The sequence below is a fragment of the Meleagris gallopavo genome, chromosome 12, assembly GCF_000146605.3.
Source record: "Meleagris gallopavo isolate NT-WF06-2002-E0010 breed Aviagen turkey brand Nicholas breeding stock chromosome 12, Turkey_5.1, whole genome shotgun sequence".
Taxonomy (NCBI): Eukaryota; Metazoa; Chordata; class Aves; order Galliformes; family Phasianidae; genus Meleagris; species Meleagris gallopavo.
Genome location: NC_015022.2, coordinates 691,934 through 715,163, shown reverse-complemented (window position 1 = coordinate 715,163; position 23,230 = coordinate 691,934). Strand labels below are relative to the sequence as shown.

The 23,230-nt window shown below is 43.8% G+C and overlaps 1 protein-coding gene across 1 annotated transcript in view; it reads left to right on the top strand.

Annotated features, from left to right (window-relative positions):
* Window positions 1-23,230, top strand: part of MYO9A (myosin IXA) — a 136,383-nt gene that overhangs the window by 29,091 nt on the left and 84,062 nt on the right. The window contains 5 exon segments of the mRNA XM_010717130.3: window positions 1,860-1,959; window positions 4,531-4,587; window positions 7,624-7,721; window positions 10,118-10,244; window positions 16,494-16,583. Coding sequence (XP_010715432.2) covers window positions 1,860-1,959; window positions 4,531-4,587; window positions 7,624-7,721; window positions 10,118-10,244; window positions 16,494-16,583 — 472 coding nt within the window.

Sequence of the window (23,230 nt, the reverse complement as noted above, 5' to 3'; positions counted from 1 at the left end):
CACATCTGTGCTCATAGCTGGGATTGCCCCGACCCAAGTGCAGCACCCTCACTTGGCCTTGTTGAACCTCACTGGGTTCACGTGGTCCCACTCTGTGAGCCCGCCCAGGTCCCTCTGGATGGCATCCCTTCCTTCGGTCGTATCCACCGCAGCAGCTCAGTGCCAGCAGCAAACTGATGAGGGTGCACTCAGTCCCACTGTGTCATTGATAAAGATGTTGGAGAGCACCGGTCCCAAGACAGACCCCTGGGGGATACCAGCTGGATAGAGAGCCATTGACCAAACCTCTCTACAGCCATCCATCCAGCTAGTTCTTCATACATTGAACAGTCTACCCTTTAAACAGAGGAGGTATGCTCTCCTTTGCCTGTCTCTTCTGACCAATGTATGTGAGGAGCCCCTCACAAGTTCAGTTCCATCTGCACACCGGCTTTCCCTGATCACATCAGCATCCCTGTATTCTTTCCAGACCAGCCATCCCTGCTTGCACTGCCTGTATATTTCCTTCCTTTCCTTCAGTCTGACCAGCAGCTCCTTGTTCAGCCATGTTGGTAATGATCTTTGTGAGCACCAGGTTGATATCACTTCTCTGGTTGGTCTGTCTAATGCCTGAACCAGGAGTTTGTTGTCGATGGACTCCTGGAGCAGCTCACTGTGTTGCTTTCCCAGCAGATCCCCAGGTGGTTGAAATCCCCCATCAGGATGAGAGCCTGTGAGTGTGACTATTCCTGCAGCTGAAGCAAGGAGGCCTTGTCAGCAGGCTCCTCTCCTTCTGACTGCCTGCATAGACTCTGAACACCAGATGTCCTTTATTGATCTGGTCCATAATTTCAACCCATAAGCTCTCAAACTGACGATGGTCATTTTCAGAGGCAGCTCCTTGCTGTCCATCCACTTTTTAACATCGAGAGCAGCTCCTGCCCCTCCTCCCCCGCCTATCCCTTCTACAAAGCTTGTAGCTCTATCATAGTATTCCAGTTGCACGATTTGTCTCACCATGTTTCCTTGATAGCACTTAGGTCATAGTTTCCTAATTGCAGCGTGGCTTTCATCTCCTCCCGCTTATTTCCCATGCTGCATGCATTGGTATAGAGGCACTTCAGCTGGGCTATCAGCTGCATTACCCTGGAGGGGCTGAATATTTCTATTCTGTTGCACAGAAATGCAGCTGCCAATTTATTACTTCTTTTTGTGGCAATGAATTATTTTTAAAAGTAAAAAAATACCTGCACTGCAAATGAGCTTTCTAATTAGTGTATAGGCCTTGCATGTGTTTCTGAAGGAAAACACAATGATGTCAGCCAGGAATTCCTGAAATCTCTTCCTGGAGGTATGCGTCCGTGGATAAAGAGGAGGATCTAGCTTTCCATTACTTGGTTTAATCTCTTGCATCACTGCAAAGTGCTTTCAGGCCATTTCTATACCACTCTCAGTATTAAGCAGTCTAGTTGTTGCACAAGGCCTTAATTTCTATTTATATGATGAATCTACAAAAAACTTCATAAATCAGAGTGTCTTCATCTCCTGCATCAGTGTGAGATTAGACCGATAAGAATAGTGACAGATTGAGCTTGCCTCTCACTCAGAAGGCTTTGGTGACACGGGACTCAGTGACTCTTTTCCAGATTCACATCTTTTTTAGCTTCATATTTTGTTGTTCCATCCCCTAGAATTCTAACTGCATTCAAAGTTGCCCTAATAGCTAAAAACCACATAAACTTTTCCCTGTTTATGTGCTGAAACTGTACACGCAGGTTTGAGCTGGGAAGCTGGAATGTGAAGCTACAAGACTTATATGTGTTTCTCTACTCAATGCTGCAGTCTGTTTTCAAGTTTAACATCTTTTTCTTTGTCACCAGGAACTACCATGTATTTTATTACCTCCTGGCAGGAGCGAGCGAGGAAGAGAGATCAGCATTTCATCTTAAGCAGCCTGAGGAGTATCATTACCTCAACCAGGTGGGATTACTCTACTGGTGGCACTGGCAGTACCTTGCCTTTTCCACCACTGATAAGCATCAGTGTGTGCAGTGATAAATACGTGTCGTTTCAGTGCTCTATAGGCAGCAGTCCGTCACTGTAAATAAATCTGCATTGGCAACCTGAACACTTCTTACTATAAAAAAAAATCAGTATTTCCCATTTGCTGTCCCCTCAGTGGAGTTATGTTGGATAGACAACAGAAGCTACAAGCCAAACAAGGGAGAAACAGTAATGATCTACCTTTGTATGAATGTTTAGGCATTAACATGTGGCTGCTGAGAAGAAGAAAGGAAAAATGTGTGATGCCATTCTGAATGTAGTCCTAATTGTGTCTCTTTATGGCTGGCTGTCAGCATGAGCCTTTAGATTTAACAATAAAAAAGTTTAACGTAAATGAAAACATGGAAACCATTGAAAATGTGGGGGATTCAGAACGTGTGAGATACTGTCAGTGCCAACTCAATTCATACTTCAGGAGATCTGATTTACTTCATGCTTAAGATGCAGTTGTGTGTTGATACTTGTGAACAGAGAATTTAAAGGTTTTTGCTCCCCTCCCCCCCCCCAAAAAAAAATCAATGGCATAGGATGAGATGGAGCAGTAGTTAGGTTCTATGTTGATTTTAACTGTAATTGCAATTCTCTTGGCCTGAAATGTGGTAAGCCATAAAGAGAAATTTAACCTGCAAGTTGGAGAGCAACTCACACGCACTGTGCAACACAAACAGCCTTTGGTCTTTCTAGAAATAGAATTTAATTCTGCAATATTCTGTAAATCACCCAGGGCTCTTTAAAGATGTTTAAAGTGGGCTTTCAAAGCCAAAATGTAGTGTACTATTAATGACTGCCACCCACTCGTAGCAGGACTGGGAAGTTCGCACAAATGAAGAGCATGCTAGGAGCTTTAGGCTTTTGCTCTTCTTGTGCCTCCTGTATCCGTGAGCAGCGCAGAGGTTGGAGGACGTGGTGTGTTCTCTCCCACCATCTGTGCTGCAGTTCTGCAGCTCCAGAGCACCAGGGTAATTTGAGTGGAATGTTTTGTCAGAGTCACAGATTTTGTTGGGCAATCTGATATTTCTCTGTTAGCCTAAAACATTGCCTTTAGTTATAGTCTTTCCTTTTACTTAATAGTATCTTAGAGCTTAGGGTCATTAATATTAAAATTAAATAATGAAATTATGCTGCTGTGGGCAAGTAGGCCACAGAAGGATGCAGAGGTTCATCCAGTGGGTGATGGAAGCAGTCTCTGGGCTCACCTGACCACAGTGTGTGGAGAGCAATGACATTCAGGACTCTCAGCGTTCTGATTATAATCATTTCTCTGCGTTTAGTGTTTGTGTTAGACCAGTGAGTGCTGACAGCTATGGCATAGTGGCTCCTTGAGGTGATTGCCTGGCTTCCTAACAGTGCAGCAACAGCCTTCCCATGTCCTGCAGGCAAAGGACAAAAAGGAAAATAAGGAGGAAGAAGAAGGAAGTCGTAGTGGAAGAATTGGGAGAGAAACTGTGAACATAAAAAGGGGAAAGTACTAAAATGAGGCTTGAGCATTCACAGTAACTTCTTCAGTGCGTCTGAGAGAAATCTCAGCCTTTTAAAATGGGAAGAGAACAAACCCAGTAGTGAACATAAGTATGTAACTAAAATTAAATACTAAAATTTAAAGCTATGCAATACTAAGCCAGACCCCATCTGTGACCCACTGGGTCCTTGAGTTATTTTGTTCCTCCCAGGTTCCTCAATTCACATTGTTATGCAAAATAAAAGTGTATTTTGCATTGCAGATGAGGAATAATCTATTCAGGTACTTCAACAAAATGCTCTGTTGATTGTAAGTGCAGGGAGCAGGTTGGAAAAAAGTTTCTTTCTAAAGCTAATTTCTTAAAATATCTGCTAAGCTTTTTTAGAACATCCCCCTCCCACCAATGATTGGAGTCATCGAGCAACTCGCTGAATGATTTCTGTGCTGTACGTTCATATTTATGCATGCTGAAGTTAGTAATTCGCAGGATCAGATCCTTGTTTTGATAGAATCCACAGCCTCAGTGCCACGTCTGTATTCCTCGCAGGGGCTCTGAGTCCAGAGCCTGGATGAGTCCTCTCAAGTCTTCATTGTCTGACTGGAAAATGACAGGAATTCAAGAGAAGCTGGTGCTTTTTAGTGAAACAGTCACAGTTTTGCAGCATGTGTGTGTGTGTCCGGAGCAAAAGTTGAGAGCCAAAACAGAAATCGGTGCAACTCTGCATAAATAGCTCTTTGGCTGTAGATTAAGCAAAGGTTTTTCCAACCGTGGAAATTCAGTTTGCTTCAATTCATTTAGCTTAGAGCTTGGGAAATCTCCACTTGAAAACACTAGACAGAAATCAGAGCATCATAGATGTGAAATAATTATAAACCTAACTTTATGTTGATAAAATAGATCAGGAATGACTATGCAGAATAATAGTTCTTTTATGTGGGAGGTCAGTATCACTTCCTTTTCTGAAGAGCTGGTGGTGGGAGTTGTGTTGGGTCTGAATGCTACTTACCTGGGTCTGCCTTGCTTTCAGATGACAAAGAAACCCCTCAGACAGAGCTGGGATGAGTATTGCTATGACTCTGAGCCGGTCAGTACGGGTACCCGCGTCCTCGGGGCTGTGCAGGGCTGCTCTTCTTGCTCACTTTTTGGAGAGGCACACTGGGACACGGGCAGAGATGAATGTTAAGCTGTTGCTGATCCTCTCCCCTGCCCTGCATTGGTGTTGCTTGTGTGTTAGCTGGTGGCAATACAGATACACCCTTTCTGTTATCCTTTTTTGCTTATTTCTGTCTGGAAAGCTTCAGCAGCTTGGTTTGGATATGGTCATCTGGTTTTTGCAAATAGTAGCTCCTTTTTGATATACAATTTGTGTGAATTGGCTACTACAGAGTGATTTGTGAGGCAGCAGCTTTGTGGAAATTGAAATGGCTGCCTGATAAAACTGCAAATCAGGCTCTGGAAGCACTAAGAGCTGGCTTGTTTCACATCAGCTTGTTGTGGTTGTAGCAGTGTATCTGCTGTCCAGCTTCCAGGAAAAAAGACGACAAAACCAAACCTGCCCCATCAGCCATCTGGGAGACAATCAAATCCTCCCGTTGCTCAGAATGCAAACAATTCCTCCTCCGAAAATAGTTCTGCTGTCCTTTCCAAATGGATCTATCCAAGAAAGAGATCGTGCTGCTTCGCCCCTTCCCCAGCTCCTTTGCAAGCAAGACAGGGGCTGTGGCTTTGGTCAGTGCTGTGCTTTGTGTTGGTGTGGCCTGCAGATGTGTCCCTGTGATGATCTGTGTTGGTTTGTCTTGCACCACAAAGCATGTTTCCAGCCAGCTGCATGTTGTCCCAGCTAATTCTGCCATGCATGTAGTGGTTGCTGCACCCAGCTAAGAGATCTGGAGGATGAGGTGATGTGGGAAGGAGCTGTTGTTCTCTGTGGCCATATAGGTACCATATGAACAAGGTTTCAACTGCAAACCCATGTTACAAGAGGAGAGGGAGGAGTCTAGCCTCCCAGAGTTCAAAAGCATCAGATATTGTATTGGCATCCTCTTGAGGTCCTATGAGAACATAGGGCTGCTTCCCTGTGTGCCTCAGGATACCAAAATGAGTTGCAAAGACTTGAATTGCTTTAGGAGTGGGTTAGGAAGATCAACTGGAGAAATGCCAGGAAAACCAAACCCTGCTTCGTTTCCTTATTTTGCGTAGGAAAAGCGCATGCCCTTACAGTTGGGCTGTGTGTCTGGTGTCTTACTTTGCGCAGGGTTGCTTTCTGTGCTGCTCATGGTAGATCACGTCCTGGCTTTCGGGATGATTTACTCTTAAGCATCCTCTGGCCTTTTTCCTCCATGAGATGACAACAAAGGCGTAGGGCTGTACCTTATGCACACTTCCAGCTTATAATGAAACCCCATTATATCTTCTTTGAGCTTTTCCCAGAAATCCATGGATTGCTGCAGTTGGCCAGTAGTAAGCAGGGGACTCGTTGCCCTAAAATCAGTGAAACTCTTTGAAATATATATATATATATATATATATATATACACTCCTTAAAATACATATTATTTATACATAAATGCTTTAAAAATACATACATATGTGTATGTATGTATGTATATAAAATCCATTAGGAAACAATACCTAGCACTAGAACTGAAACACTATGGAGCACATCTGCTTTTAAGTAGATAATTTGCAAAAAGGTTTTCCATGTAGACTAATGACTTTGACAATTGTTATGTAAATTGTTCATTAAATGCCTTTGGCAGGGATTGCACTATTTGTGAGTCAGCTGTGGTATTTCACTGTTGCCTTGTTTTGGGTGAACAATGCCAAGAAATGAAATGGGTTCCTGGAATGTGGATGGCCAGTAAAAGTGGCACTTGTCGTCCCTTTAAAAAGTTTTTTAAAAAGCTTGTTTGTAGAATCTGTGGATGCATTTTTTGGTTCTGCAGGACTCCAGGTCCTGCCTTAGTGGGTGTGAAAACTTCTGAAATTACCCACAGCATATTTGTAATGGCTGGGGATGCCAGTCTGCCCACATTTGGGTTGTCCTACTATTTAATAGTAGGTAATAGTGCAGTGGACTAACTTGTAGAAAGTCTCCGTTTAAGTGTTAGTAAATATTTTGAGGTTTAAGACAGCATTTATATTGCATGACAGGCAATAACATAATTTTGAATTGGAGACTGGGGATTTTTTAAGGAAAAAGTATAAAATCTGAGCTATGAATAATCCGTAGGGGACCCAATGTCAGTCAAAGCACGCACGAGGTCCTTGGCTTTAGTAGTTTATTTACTCGTTTAAGGAGGATTAGTTTAACTCTGTTCCCTAAGTATTGGGAAGAATCTGGCTAACTAAATCATTCAGCTGCGACACGTTAACGGCTGGGAGATAGAAGTAGCAGTGGATTCAAATTCCCTATAAAAACATACTGATATTTTGAATAAAGTTCATGAAAAAAATGTGAACCTTTCCCTTTCTTATACAGCATTTCATTCACTGATTACATAGAATTACATACATTTTATTTTGAAGTATTTTAAAACAGAGTTCTTCTTATTTACTTAACAGAGTTCTAACGGGCCAGGACTTAACGTGGAATAAACTGCCTGGAAATGAGCACAGTGTTTTTACTTCACGGCCTTTCTGCATGCTTGTCCACAATTCTGGCCAAATAGTTATCATATTTAAAACTGCACTTTGGTTTGCTGGTAGGCAGACTGTTGGAAAGCTGATTTTCCTAGACAACTTCAGTTTGTGCACTCTTTCCAGTGCTGAAGAAGAAAAAATCTGCCTTGCCTCTAGAGCTAATCGTGGATTTTTACTGCATTGCGTGTGCACTTCTTGCTCTGTCTGCTGTGGTGCTGTGAATTCCCTCTTGCTCTGGAGCAGGGTTCAGAGCAGTATCCAAGGGGCTGGGTGTCAGGGTCAATTAACCACTGTTACTCTGTATCCACATTAGCGAGGCCTCCTGCGTATCTCGTTTCCCAGTGCCAGATTGGAAATGTTCTAGTTGCCGATAAAAGCGTGGAGATCCTGGGATGATATTTATGAAGTGCTGACTTGGCCATCTGGACCTGTTCTGGCCTCAGTTGCAGGACTTAATTTTTCCCTTTGAACCCAGCAGGATTGCTTTTCCGTTGAAGGGGAGGACTTGAAGCACGACTTTGAGCGCCTACAGCTAGCCATGGAGATGGTGGGCTTCCTTCCCAAGACTCGCAGGCAGTGAGTTTATTTTCCATGTTAACAGGAGATTGTATTAATGAATTGTATTACTAGCAAGTATGTTACGTATTTATGTGATAGTAATATATAACATGCAAGTGATCCCTGTGAGATAAGCTAACGTAAATGAATAACCTTTCAGTCTGGTGAGAAGGGTTGATGACACACTGACTGTTCATACAATAAAGGAATACTCACAGTGGCAAGACATAACCAAAATATGCCCTTCCTTAATGTTATTAAGGTGTCTGTGCATGTTGGCAAAAAGTTGGCATTTGGATGTGAACCGTTCAGAATAGTCACACCCTGCGTGCAATGAATCCAGGTCCTAGTTTAATCAGAAAGCCAGTCATCAAATCTAATCCTTCTCCACGCAATTGCCAGTTTTTGGACTCACTTCCAACAGCCCTTCATTCACCAATGCAGTGCAAATGCTGGTTGAAAACCTGGGCTTCTCAGTTGGATTGCAACGCTGTCTTTTGCCAGTTGCAAGGTATTGTGTGCTTTACATCCTTGACTAAACCACAGAGTAATTTCTGCATTGACTGACTCCATTGTTCCAGAGATTTGAGTAGGTTTGAATGAACTTGACAAATATGTTGCTAAAATTAGAAACAGGCTCAGAAAAAAGACGTATTGATAAATGATCTTCAGGGGAGTATTGTTTTTGACATCGTAAGCATTGCTGAAGGGCAACTCAGTAGCTGGAACACAGTGAGAAAGCTGGTGCTTTTCTGAGTAAAATTGTTCAAACAATAATTTAATGAACCCGGTTCCTTTTTCTGAGATCGGGGAGGTTTATGTAGGAACAGGGAATTTTTGCTTTGTGCTAATGGCACTTGAAACCCTATTCATCACCTAGAGGAGATGACATTTAAGCTACATCTACCATTACTTCCTGCTCTTTTAAGCATGGATTTTCTTTCTTTTTAACAAGTTTCTGAGCCAGCCAGCAGTTAGAAATCCTTTACAGTGAAACATTATTTTGCTTTCTGCTCCTCCAGTAAGAGCACCTACCCGAGCATCTTCTTCATACTTTATCCCAGGCACTAACAAATGATGAAATCAATGCTGCTTTCTCTCTGTGCTTTCCACACATAGATAAACCCAAGCGTGCAAACTTTTACTGTCATTCTGTTGTATACATCAGCATATGCCCTTATTTTTCACATCTGTCTGCTTCGCATCAAGAGCACGTTGACATTCTCCTGACAGCATCACGGTGCATCACTGCTCCCTGAACTGCTGCCACTGCATGCACTCAAGACAGATGCTGCAGCATTGAGGAGGGCAGCACAGAACTAAATTGCTTCCCATGTTCTGCCCTGGGCGACTCATTACACAGCAGGAATCAAGTTGCAGTGACAGGTTTTCTAAAGCCTGTGTGCAGGGCAGGGTTGCTTACAGTGAGGTAATTTAATTGGCAGAGGAAGGCAGTGGGTAAGTGTCTGAGTGGAGCAGGATATCTGTGTAAATTCAGGATTTTGATTTACTGAACGATAGCTTTTATTTTATTTCATAAAAGGGTGGTGAGGCAGTGGAACAGGTTGCCCAAGGAGGCTGTGGATGCCCCATCCCTGCAGGCATTCAAGGCCAGGCTGGATGTGACTCTGGGCAGCCTGGGCTGCTGGTTGGTGACCTGCACACAGCAGGGGGTTGGAACTGGGTGAGCACTGTGCTCCTTTGCAACCCAGGCCATTCTGTGATTCTGTGATAATGTAGGACAGGCTCAGAGAGGTGATGCTGTGTTGTCCAGACAGTGGCTGGTGGTGTGGCAAGGAATCAAATGCAATTTCAATGATTGTTAGGTCCCCAGAAGGACAAGTAAAGTACATAGCTGAAGTTAGCTGTGATTTATCCTGAACTTCATTCTTTTTCTTGTTATATGGCCTGCCATTTTGTAACCGTGGGTTTGATTATGTTGAACTTCAGGCTGAGAATCAGGTGACCTGAGTTATTTTTTCGAGTTCAAGAAAATCACAGTGGAATTCTTTTCAAAAAGGCTGAATCAGTGCAAGTTTGGTACTTGCTAAATGAAAAAAAATAATAACAACAATTAAATGAGTGCTAGTTTTAAGCCTCATTTTTGAGAAACTATTGGCAGAAGAGAGGAGACAAGAAAATAAGAGGAAACAGAAAGGTGGCATTGGATGTCTGGAGGTTGAGGGGACTGTGGAAAGGGCAGGATGTGAAGTTCTGGAAGGTATGTACTGAGAACAGTGTTTGAATGAGTTTTTATCACCTCTCAGTGTTCGTGGTGATGGGATCCTGATCAATACCTGACAAAGATTTGCAGCCAGGTTTCACACTGAGCGTGTTGTTTGCTTTTTCAGTGGATTTAAGGAAAACCAGACAAAACCAACAAAGTGAAAATGAGATCTGTCTCTGTTCTTTAGAATTTTCTCTCTCCTGTCTGCAATACTACATCTGGGTAACATCCGTTACAAAAAGAAGACCTATCGAGATGACTCCATCGATATTTGTAATCCTGAAATACTGCCCATCGTGTCAGACCTGCTGGAGGTAAGCCTTTGCTTTCTGTCACTTAACTTTGACAGCTAATGAGCTACCTTTATTTTTATTTCTAGTTTCACTGAAGGGCAGATTGTCTTATGTTTGTGTTTTCCATTAAGGAGTTATGAAGACTTTTTTTATGAGGCCTTAATGTCAAGTTTTTTCTCCCTAGCCATCAGTTCCAGTATAGTTGTATAATTGACTGAAAATAGTGTTTCTGAGATTAAAATTTGAAAGATTGCAAGCAAGTTCTGGATGGGTCTAAAACCTGCCACTCTTCATGGTATTTTCTTCAATTGCTCAGCCATTCAAGAGTTCCCTCACCAGAATTCTCCAATGCTCCTGAAATCTGTTGCAGTAATTGTATAAGAAACTACTGAAGGAACTGTAAGACCATTAGCCCACTCTGTTGTTCCAGGTAGTGGCTGTAGGGGGTTCTGAGTGAAGTCGCAGTGTTTTGTTGTCTGATGTCCCTCTGCCAGCGTCTACAGAGGTTGTGGTGGATATGCTGTAGGTGCATTTCACTCTGTCTCTTTGGTACTCATTTATGGACTTGCATTTATCTAGTTCTGGTTTGAACCTGTTGATGCCATCTGCTGTTTTACTGTGTAAGAGCCTGTACAGAGAGTGCTTTGTCCTCCCTGGATGACTGCTGTACCAGTGTCACTTGGGACAGGTGTCAGTGAGTTGGCACATCTCACCTGACTGATTCCCATCGCATCCAATCTTGCTGGAACAGAGGAGTGTGCTCCATGAGCCCAGCTGCCTTAGATTTCCTACATCCCTCTGAAAAGTCTCTGGATGGTGTGGAAAGTTCACTTCTCCTATTTTCCTGCCAGAAGATAATTTGTTGTCCTTCTGTGTACACGTGGTGCTCTCTCATTCCTTCCCTCGAGCAGCTGTTGTGCTGTCTTACTCCTTGAATTCAGGGGTTGGCACGCACAGATTTTCATAGCACTTCATTAATGCTCTGAATTTAGGAAGGGGAAAGCTTCTGTAAAATACGGGTATAAGCAGCTGGATGCTCTTTGCATCTTGGACTTGCAGACTGCAGAAATAAACAGAAGGAAAATGTGAGTTTGGATAGAATGTCATTGATCTGACCCTGTTAAAAATGGCTGCACTGGTCGCAGCAGGAATGCCAGGTCATTTAAGAAGTAATCACTTTTTGAGAAAGCTTTGAATAAGAGAGTGACTTGAAGATCTGAAAAAGTTCCTGGCTTTGGGTCGTTGCCCTAGCTTTCTTCTGCAAACAAATTCTTCTGCAACATCTGTGTGCTGTAAGGTATTGGGATGTTATTTGCACAAGCACATGTGAAATCATGCGTCAGTTGAGCCAGATGGACCCGACGGTGGCTTTGTGCCATGCACTGGGGCAGCACCAGCATGGGAACCGTGTTCACATATAGGTATGTACAATATATAGAGGAAAAAGAATAAATAAATGAATACATATTTTAACTTCTAGAAAAAAACACTAGAAGCTGGTGTAGCTGAGCAAAACAGTCTACTTCTGTTGCTCTCAGTAAGTCTTTTGCAAGCTAACTGACCATACACAGCACCAAAACTTCTTCATCAGGCATCAGCAGTACAGATGTCAGGTAGGATTTGTAGGAGGTGCTGCTGTGTTTTTTTGTAAGTGGTGTTGCTTGTTCTTCAAATTGCATTTCTTTGGTTCTTTCCCTGTGGAAGTGCAGATGTTGCCTACAAGTGTAAACTTTCTGATGGACTCACTCCTCAGTCAGCTGAAACAAAACAAGTACATTTTCAGGAGAGGCTTGGTTTCTGTTTCTGAAATGTTCCAACTTTGCAGACTTGAATTGCTCTTTTGCCATGTTGATTCAGTTCTGACCAGTACAGATGAATCATTACAGGACAGCCATTGCACTTACCTACTTCGCACTTTCCAGATTGAGTGGAATCTTGTTATCCAGAGATCAGAAATCTCAGTTGAAGCAATTTGATATTTTGCATTTTATCTCACTTCGGTAATAATTTTTTTACTCTTTTTTTTGTTGTGTGTGTGTGATCACTGAAAATACAGACTTACTTTTTTCATGCCAGTGTTACTGAAAAGATTTAAAAAGTTGCCAATTCCTTCTCTACATCTTGGCATTACTTACCAAGACTGAAAAATCATCTCAATGACAAATACTTGAATTTCTTTCCATGCAGCCATTGGCTGCTCAGCAGGGCAGTGTGGAGTGTAGAAGAGGATGCAGCTGTCCCTCCTGTGATCTGATACTTACAGGCAAGAAATCTGGGGCTGTTGTGGTTTGTTGTGGTTTTTTCCTTGATGTCTTGCTGGATTTGTTCATTCAGGGGTTTGACTCGGAAAAGAGAAGGAAAAAATCCTCTTGGATTTGGAAGAAGGGCAGCTGAGTGGGCTGCATCTGAGAGCTGCCGAGAAGAAGGGATCCAGGGACCAGATGTACAGCACCAAGGGAGTGGTTGCCTTCCTGGGGAAAGGAACAGCCAGCCTGGCTGAAGTGAAAAAACTGAGCAAAATTAGGCGTGTTTTCCCCCTCCAAAGGGGACGTCTGGCCCGAAGTATCATGAGCTTGCTGCATTGGGACGAGTGGAGCCTTTGAGCCTCTGAGGACAAATCTGGGAGAGTTTCAATAGTCAGTGCAAGAGCACCGAGTAACTTCTTCTTTCACTGAGATACTCAGCCATCGTTTGCATGGAGAGATTTGTCTCCCTGTGAAATGAAGCTGACATGCGGATTTTTGAAGAAATCAGGGAGGAGCTGATGACCTGAGATGCATTTTATTTTTCTTAAATGCTGACAGCCCCTTCTAATACTCTTTTAGTTTATTAAAACATCCAGAGCGGCGTTTGTTGAAAAAGCAAACTGCAGTGTAGGGTTTTGGCCAGCCTCTGTGGATCATTGTTTCATTTACTGTAAGAGCTCGATTCCTTTTCTCAAGCATAGACATAGCGTGTGGATTATGTGAGGCTTTTGGCAGGTTTCTCTCGGCCTTTGTTGAAACTGCTGAAATACAGCGCTGTGGCGTGATGTCAGTGCTGCCTGATGGATCGAGCAGACCTGGAAGGCTCCACAGGCAGCGAAATTATGGCAGGCAGAGGGAGAGATCCTCCTCAGAAACCAAGGATTGTGTAAAACTCTCCTGGGGAAAAACCTGGAAGCGCTCCTTCGTGGGTTTATTGGTATCCATCTCTTCTCTGCAGTCCAAACTGAAAAGTCCTCCCGCCCCTCCACGTGGACGTGGGACTGCAGGGTTTTGTGTCTGGATGTGGAACTCATCCCTGAGCCTATTTCAGCTCGAGGAGCTCAGAGCTCGAAGCTGAGCTGAAGCTTTGCAGGTCAGCAGGGATCCGTGCCTTTATTAAATGCAGTGGTACAACTGTGACTTCCTAAGCATGATTAACAAAAATGATCTCCTAGAAATTATCTGCTGCCAGCTCACCAGAAAGGAGACTATTTTTTCCCTTAGAAGAGCAAGAATACTTTTGTGTGTGTTTACTAGTGGTGGAAATTATTTCCATGGCAAGCATCCAGTAGGGAAGGCAAGTTTTGTCTTTGCAGTTTTACATCCAGTTGTTAGACTTAGATAACCAGCCTCAGTGCAGACAGTGGTAAATAAAAGTTATGAAGTGACCAAAGTAAGTTTTGCCATGGCTCTTTTGCATTGACCATGTTGACTCTTGCAGCCAGCATCCACAGGAAACTGCTGAAGCTTATCTTCTACCAAAAAATGATCTGTGTCAGCTCAGAAAAATCCCTCAGACAACGTGCTCCTTGTGCGATAAGCATCTCAGCCAGCACGAGCTGGGGTGAAAAGGAGCTCCAGCCTTCCTTTCTGCATCTGCTCTCAGGTTAAAGGTTGGGTGTGAAGCTGTGAGCCAGGACTCCAGTCAGGTAACTTAGTTTGCTTAAAAGAAAGCCAGAATCAAAAGTTCAGCTCTTGTTCAAGAAGGAAGCCCATCCTGTCAGTGACTGAATTTCATTTCTCTTACTCCACACCAAGCAGCTTTTCAGTAAGCTCTAAACATCACAGTTCAGTTCTCAAAGACAGAAGCAGCTCATCTCCTGTGGACACAGTGAGTCAAATAGCTCCATGCTGTGACCTTCAGTTAAAACTTGAATAGCTCAGCTGTGCTCATCATCAAGTGTTGGCTTTCAGCAGTGGTGCAGCAAGCAAACCATGCTCTGCTGGGCGTTAGCTGTGGGCAGATCTTCAGGATTGTCTTCTGGAGCTGAATGTCCCATCCTTGCCAAGTGTGTTTTGGTATGGAGAGACCCCTGAAGGTGTGCACGCAGCAGGCATGGGGCGGAGGAAGCACATCTGCAGGTCTCATCCAGCAAGAGAGCATGGGGAAGAGAAAGCTCTGGAGAGCAGCAGCAGCAGATGGGCAGGGGGAAGGGTGCGGGTAGCTGTGCAAACCATTCAGAACTGTTTGCTGACAAATGCAGGACTTGGAAGTGTTTAGGCTGTTTAGTCTGGGCACCAGGAGTATTGCATTGGCCTGTTTTGATTCGTAACCATCTGATACACTTTTGCCTACTGCTTTTTTTTTTTTTTTTTAGTTTAAAAATCGCCAGCCTGCAGGCTCAGGGTTTGCAGCAGTCCTGCCTCGCTCCTACTTCAGCGCATTTGGACAAGGCAAAACTCACTTTTGTTCCAGGCTTTGCAATTGAGGGGTGTCAGCTGATGTCCTGCAGTTGCGAGCTGCTGAAAAAATTGTCCACGTGTGGCTTTTGGCTGCCTGCTTTAGCCAGCAAGTGACCCCGCTGCGTTTGCTGGGAACATGAAGAAGGGTTATTCTTTCCCCCAGACACTATTTGGAAAAGCAGGCTGGAAGCTCGAGGATAGGACTGAAGACAAGTGAGGTTAATCTCGAGGTGCTGACGTTTGATTTCTTATGATATGGGAGCTGTTGGTAGATGAGGGCTGCATACAGGTGAGATGGTGTTTGTTGCTGCTCACGCTAAGGTGAGGTGTTCTTGTTGCTGGGAATTGCAGGAAAGGTCAGATGTGTAAAAATGCATTGGAGTGTATTGGGGAAACTCCCGTGGCAGCAATTCTGATGGAAAGAAATGAAAAGTTTTGTTCAGAGTTGTGTCGTTATTGCAATGTTTTTTGAGATTTGGCTCAACTGGCTTATTTGCATTGCTCTCAGTTATAAATATTGGGTTAAACAAAGAAGTCAAAGTACATAAACTTCTAAACTTCCCACCGTCCATCTAAAATCATAAACGGATGTACTAGAGACTAAGAGAGTAAAATATGGCCTAGAATGATTTCAGAAGCATGGATTTGGTGCTCCTAGCCTGCAGCAGAGATGCTGTGAACAGGTGTGGGTTCTGATGCTGTTGGGTTATTGCAAGCAGCTTGTGCACCCTGTGCTGTGTCTGCAGGTCAGAGCCCTAACTCCTGCCTCAAAGATCTTCAGCAAGGCAAAGAATTCCTTGTTTGACATTGAAATTTCACAAAGAGGAGTAAATGTCTCCAAGTATTTAGGTCTTACGTATGAGCATAACATCTATTTTGGTAGAAAGGGAATGCTTTGGGATTTCTCCAAAGATGAAAATAACAGGGACTCGAATCTTGCAGGACAGGAGTCTTTCTCCTGATGGTTGGAGGCAGGGGCACTTTAATTTTCTTCCACTGCTCACCTATTTGCCCTCTTTTGTCTGTGTTTATACAACAGCTGGTCTCTGCAAAGGGCTGATGAGCAAATGGTTGTCACCTGGTTGGGATTGATTTCTTCAGGGAGTTCAGTATCAGGTGTGAATATCACAGCAAATATCAGGTGCTTTTCTTTTCAGGTTTCGTTTCTTCTAAGCTCCCCCCTTCTCTCAAATCTGAATGGAAAAAAAAACCCACACAAAACCACCAAACCCAACCCCATCCAGATATCTCTCTTAAACCACTGACACCATTTTGGTTGTTTGTAGAGTAATTTGTATGATAACTCCAGAAAGTTGAGAGGTTGGTGGTTTTTTTTGCTAACAAAGGTGAAAAAAGCATGAGAGGGAGGAGCTAGAGTGGGAACAAAGGCAGGCAATGGGAACTTGCTGGAACTGAGATGGCTGAATGCAGAAAATCAGGTTCTCTTGAATGCTGCGTTGTTTTCTGATGCTGGATGTAGGGGCTGAATTGTCTTCTCCCAGTATCTAGCTCATTGTTATGCATTGAGCATGAACTTTGTAAGGGCTGGCAAAGCAAAGTGGATTTTTAAAAAAACTAGTCTTGGAATAATTGTTAATATCAATGCTTTTTTTTGTTTTAGGTGAAAGAAGAGATGCTGTTTGAGGCCTTGGTTACCAGAAAGACAGTGACAGTAGGAGAGAAGCTGATCTTACCCTACAAACTAGCAGAGGTCTGTATGCTGTATTTAGTTCTAAGAGAAACTCTTGGCATGGCTTTCAGTGCTTTGAAATGAGATTGAAATGCACACTTAACTCTGGTAGAGTTGCTTTTAGCTTTTATTTATTTGCATGAAACTAAACAAATGTAGGAGAAACTGACGTGTGTGAAGCTGGAAAACAGTTGGCTTTACCTTCTGCTCTTGAAAAGCAGGTTTGTGTGTTATTCTGTGATAGTGTTTGAATATCTTAATGACCTAACAGTTGTGTAAATGTTCTGCAGAGTGGAACTGTGCATCACTGAACGCACGTGATGCAAGTTAAGTAGTAGTCTCCATACATGCCTATGCTTTAGCACTGATTCATCCCACAACAGAGCGGTGATCTAAGAGCTCCAGGAAGTTTTTGGCGTGGTTCTGAAGTGCCCGTGTTAGTCACGGTTCCTGTATGGGAGGAGCTGGAGGTCCTCTGTAGAAAACTCCTGTTTCGGTTTCTGGGCCCTTACAGGATGCTTTGGAGACTGCATGGCTCTGTCAGCCTCTCTCAGCTTGTCCTGAGTGTTTTCCGTGTTGCTGCTGGCCTTGGCGATGGCACTGCATGAATTGCAAATTCTTTATTATGGTCTGTCTGAGGTTACAATGTCAGCAAACATGTGTTTTCCCCTGAACGTGTGGTTTCCAGGAATTCTGAATTACATTCTGTGGTTGTTAAATAGAAATACCTCTGTTTTCTTCTCAAATGTTCCCCAGTATGTAAATTCTGCTCTGCTGCAAAACGTATTTTGGATGTTTCTGAGTCTCCTGTTGTTGTATTCCTCCATTTAAGAGCACAGAGCATGCTTTATGAGAATGCACAGCATCTTGAGCAACGTCCCCCAGAGCAGTCAGCTGTGTTGCAAATAGGTAAACAAAGTGCTGTCATTAGAATGGACTGTAGATTTTTTTGTTTCTTTTTTTTTCTTCCCAGAATAAAAGATATTTTTTCCATTTCTGAGTTTGTGTGCTCAAGTTCAGTAACTGAAATGGAACTTTCATCTTCAAAGTCTTTGAGCAAGACTTGAATCTCTCCCAGCAAAGGGCAGTGTGCTTCAGTCACACCTTTGTGATGAGTGAGTAGTGGAGGTGATGTCTGCACTTTTTTCTGATGTTTTATGCACAGACTGAGGAAATTGCTAGAACAGTTTAAGGCTTTTCTATTCCCTCCCTTTAGCTGGAGCTTTTTTCCCAACAGTAGTGCTGATGGAGCAAACTCTTTCAACCACTTCACTTCCAAACTTGGCAAGTTGGATTAAACTGTTCCTTCTAATGTTAAGCTGTCTAAACAGTCTTGTCTACATGCCCTGTTGCTATCGAAGATGGCTGAGTGTGAATTGCTGAAAAGCTTTCCAAAATGTTCTTGGTGATATTGCTGCTGGTAGATCTCAGATGTGTTCCCTGGTAAAGGTTTGTCACCAATATCTGGTAAAAGAAATGAAGAGTCAGGGTGTGGTGAGGGGGAAGCCAGAGGAGCATCGGACTGTAGTGGCTCACTGCGTGATCATGCACTCTGATGTCATCTCCATGACCTAATCATTCTGTAAGAAGCTGTGAATTGAGTCAGGAAAAGTGTGCATTTTCTGTCTGCTCTTCTTACAGCATTAGAATCACAGAATCACAGAATGGCCTGGGTTGAAAAGGCCCACAATGCTCATCCAGTTCCAACCCCCTGCTATATATGCAGGGTCACCAACCAGCAGCCCAGGCTGCCCAGAGCCACATCCAGCCTGGCCTTGAATGCGACTGCCGGATTTTATTTGACAGGGATCCGTGGAGGGAATCAATGGGTTATTTTTAGGTGTTTTACGAAAGAGCAGTGCAATTGGATCCAAGGAACGGAGGTTTTAAGGGTTTGCAGATGCGACTGCCTCACCACAACTCATAGCTGCCCTTCCTGATAAGGGAATGATGTGTATAGCAGCTATTTGATTTTCCAGATGCTAAAATGCTCGATGCTTTTTTCAGATTGTTGATAGACCGAAAGCTTCAGTGGAATTTGTCTGGAAAAGGCCATGCTGCGGTGGCTCTCTAAAAAGGATTGTAAAAACTTTAGTTTGGCGTAGATTTGCTCTTCTACACCATCAGGAAGAGCAGCTTGCATCTACCAAGTGCCTTTGCAAGGCTTTGAGCAATTTTATACACACAGCCTGCACCCAGATGTCTGGGCAGTGCGTCAGTTACTGAAAGAAGTGCAAAAATTGAGCAAAAGTGAGGCTAAAAAAGGGGCTCTCAGGCCTACAAGCTCATTTCTTAAACGTTTTGTCTAAACTATGAGTGGGAATAGTGAAGTTTGGGGGTCTGCAGGTAGCATTGTGGATCATCAGTAGTGAGATTGCTTAGCAGAGCAAGAGAGAGCCTGCACTATGGACAAGGCACCTGAGAGACTTCATGTTCTTGATGGGCTTCTGGTTATTGGAGAGGAGTTACAAGTAGGAGCTGTAATCTGAAATCAGCACTTTTCAGGCACAAAGAGCCTTGAGATCTTAAGTTTTGAATGGGTTCCTGAGCTTTGATGGGGTTCCCACTTGCATCCCCTCCAGGTGCAGGAATTGCTTCTCTTGGAGCTCCGCACAGGGGCTGTTTGCTGTCCTCTTTCATCAAACAGCATTGGAATATACATGGATGGGAACTCAGCATGGGAAATAGCTCAGGTGAAATGGCAAATGCTCTCTGTGTGATCGCAGCCTGGCTGCTGCAAGGGCCGTAATAATCTTGTGGTCCTATCACAGCAATTTCTGCCCTTCCTTTCTTTAGAGGTTTGCAAGCATCAGAGCTGAGATTGGACTTCATTGCACCAAGTGAAGTCTTTCTCTTCAGTTTTCCTGAGCTGTAGCCCCACAAGCACACAAAGAGGGTGCCTTTGTTGGATTTGCAGCAATACTGCATTCCTCTCCATCTGCATGCTTGTTGGCTGCGCTGTTATTGTACACTGATTAGAAACATTGTTGTGTGGTTTGGGGCTTTTTTGGGAACTGTGGTTTGAGCACTTGGCAGTTCCTTGTTTGGAACATAATTGTTCTAAATTTAAATCGGACTCTTCTCGTAGATCTGTTCATCTCTGCAATAGTTGAAGTAAGAGTAGATGCTTTATTCTGGCATCTCTCGGTGCTTGGGTGAAACGTATTGCAAAATGTCCTTGAGCAGCAGCAGTGATGACAACTTATCCCAGCAGCCTGAAGCTCGTGGTGTTGAGGATGACAGCTGCAACTGCTTGTGTTTATTCACATTGTCCTTCTGTATTACAACACTTCTTGTTGGCTTCGTGCTGCTGGGTTGCGTCCCGCTTTATAGTTGGGCAGAAGTGCTGGCTTTGTCAAATTCTGTGCTTCTTTTGGTACGGTGGGTGGCTTTGGGTGGTCTCAGTCAGGTTAACATGCAGCTACTGAGCTCCAGTAGGAAGGTAAGACTCAGCCAAACAGCAGAAGCACTGCCTCCTGTGTCCCAGCAGCTGCTGATGCTGTCGCCTTCCGCTAGTCAAGTTCTTCCCAACACACAGAGATTGTGTTTTATGTGTTTTACTTATTTCACCCATGCAGACAGAAGATGTGTGATAGCAGCACGAGCTCTTGCAGGGCTGCAGTCGGGAGCAGACACTTATGAACAGCTCAAGGTGCAGCTTGTTGCTTCATCTGTAATCGGTGCCTGTCCTCAGGGTATTACAATGAAAAATCGACACTGCTTTGTAGTTGCAATTCTTTTTTTGATGGCAATCATGGGCTCGATTGCACGCCCTGTGTGAGAGTTGCCTGTACACACTTAGTCTGCTTTTCAAATGGCTGCTGAAATTCAAATGAGCAAAGACACCGCAGCCATAAATAATGCTTATATTTACCTCTGGCAGCTGCCTCTTATCTTCAGACCCACACTGGCTTGTCTGCCGTGGAGTTGCCTCCTGGAACCACTCATTTTTCCCTTTATAGCAGCTGGATGGTATTTTAATGCAGTGTTTGAAACGACTGCGTAATTTGGTGTAGCGCTAAGGTTCAGAAGCTTTGTGCTGCAGATAAACTCTCAGGAAAGGCTGCGCAGGCATGAAAGGCTGCAGTTCTGTTCAGAGGTCAAGATTCATTGCCCAGAGCAGCTGTGAGTGTCTTTGTCAGGAGCACGGCTGTGTATTAAGGTAACCAGCAGCAGTCAATGGATTTCCAGGGAAATCGCGGTGTGCCTGTGTGGTGTGAGAGCTGTCTGATAACAGGGAGCCGGCCAGTTCCACTTCAGTGAGCAAAAACGTGCAGCAGTGAGGATCCTTTGGAAGGGGAAGATTTGACCACAGCAGCAGGAGAGCAGTCATTGATTTTTTTTTCAGCTGATTGGAGTATTTTGCTTCATGTCTGCCTTGCACGTGGGCATTCCTGCAGCCAGTGTTCTCCTGCCCAGCGTGGTGAACCGTGACAGGCACATAAATGAGATAAAGAAAAATGGGGTTTTAATGGTAGAAGAATCTTCTGAGAGTTGCTGCACTTCTCAGCTCCACCTTTTATTCTTACATGCATTTTTGCAGTCTTCCCTGAGAGGTCAGAAAGCATTCGTAGGCTGTATTTCAGGTACCCAAACAAAACCAACCACCAGGCATACTGAATGCTGAGCAGCTTGGCTGATATGTGGTAGGAAACGTGTGGCAGGAGCAGAGCGCTTTAATCAAAGCTTTGTGGACAACTTGAGGGCTGTTAACGACAAAATCCTTATTTTTCCTTAGATGTGTAATCTGAGCATAATCTTAAGCTTAATCTGGGCAAGGAACTGCCTTTCTGGGCCACATCTGTCTTCCTGCTTCTGTCTAAATAATGCAGGGAATTCGGATTTTTTCCATCACAGCTTACTGCAGGGCTCTCCCCGACCATTACTGTACACCCTAAGATAACCATTTAGCTCTCTGAAGTCCATCTCAACTGATGCTTCTCTCTCCAATTGACCTTTGCGTTGTTCAGCTTGTTCCCCTGCGCATGGCAGCAGAGCTGAGCCCTGGATCCAGCACATCACCCATCCCCACCTGGTTTCCATCCTGTTTGTTCTGCTTATCCTGCTGCTGTCTGTCACCTGCTTTGTTTTTCACCAGAGCCTCTGTTTTTCTCTGTTCTTCATCAGATGAAGAAAGAAATTCATTATCCAAGTAAATACATCTGTTAGCAAATCCTCTTTTAGATCCTTCCAGAAAGCAGATTTTTTTTCCATGATGCATTCCGTTCATTTGGTTCCATTGGCATTACTTAAGCCAATGACTTTGCAGAAAGGCTTGTTTTAACAGACCTCTATAATTTTCAGCTGTTTGCAACCCAGAGGTTTTATCGCTCAGGATGAGTTAATGAATGAATTCACACTTTTTGAAGAAGTCTGATGTGAAGATAGCTGAGAGAAGGGAAGTGAAAGATGTGAGAGGATTTCTTGGGCAGCGAGAAACCTGATTGTGCCACTCCTTCAAGTCTGGAAAGCTGTTAGGAGCTGCTTGTTTGATGGGTGTCACAGTGAATGTTGTGTAGCTAACTCAGGGTGTATCCATGGTGGAAAATCTCTATCTTAAAAGCCAGAGGAGGGCTGGAGTGCTGTGTCCAGGGCAGCCCTGCAGGCCGAGGCGGTGGAGCACATCAGAAGGGCGTGCTGCTTCCTCTCTTCTTGTTATCACTCCTTTATATGCTTATAGCAAAACCTGGGGTGCAAACATTGTCCTACTGCATGACCCTAAGTGTCCCTACTTCTGCTGGTGCTCTGTAACAAGGAGTTACTTTGAACTTTTTATTTCAGAGCTCCTATAGGACATAAAGTGCTGTAATCTCTTTGTTTCAGTGGCTACGAGCCTGTGATTTAGCCAGTGACTCTTACATGCAGGCGGTTACTTGGCCATGAGAGCACGCTGCAAGCATCCTATGATGGCATGCTGAATGCCTGCATTGCAGTTATCAGTCTGTGCAGTGCATTTTGTTCTGTGTAAGTAAATGCAGCTGTAGGTCCATGTGAAATCAGCTGATGGTGGCTTAGAAAAATTGCTTAAGGTTTGCTAACAGAAATGGTCCTTCAAAAGCCTGCAGGGTGCTGAGCGCTGAAGCTGTGTTTTCTGGGTGTCAAAGGGGCTGTGGGGTGTGTGTCCCCTTTCTTAGCCCGGTTGCCTCAGTAAAAGTCCAGCAAAGTACCTCCAAAATGTTTATTTCAGACTGTGCTGTGCTTGTGAGCTGAGCCAGGGGAGAACAGTTCATTTTCAGCGAGGTAATGGTTAATTGGCAGTGACACAAGATAGCAAAGCCTCAACGAGAGGAAAAAAATATTTCATGGCAGCAAAGAGCTGAGAGATGTTTCATTGGCTCATGTACTCGTGGTGGTACTGTCTGATGCCTTTTTCAGATCATTATAAAGAGAAAAGGAATGGAGTTTCAGGGCCAAGTTTACAAATGGCATGACATTATCTAAGATAATAAAAGAAATAAAGTTTAAAAAAAAAACACAAAGGAAAAGATTATAGTTGCAGTTGATTGTGAACACCTTGCAGACTGAAAATAATAGGGGAGAAGTGGGTAGGAGACAGAGTAATAGTGTGCAGAAAATGGGATGTACGCTCTCAGTCTTGAAATATTAGGACACTCAATAGAGGAGAAAGATGCAAAACTGCTGGAAGCAACTACTTATACCAGACTCCA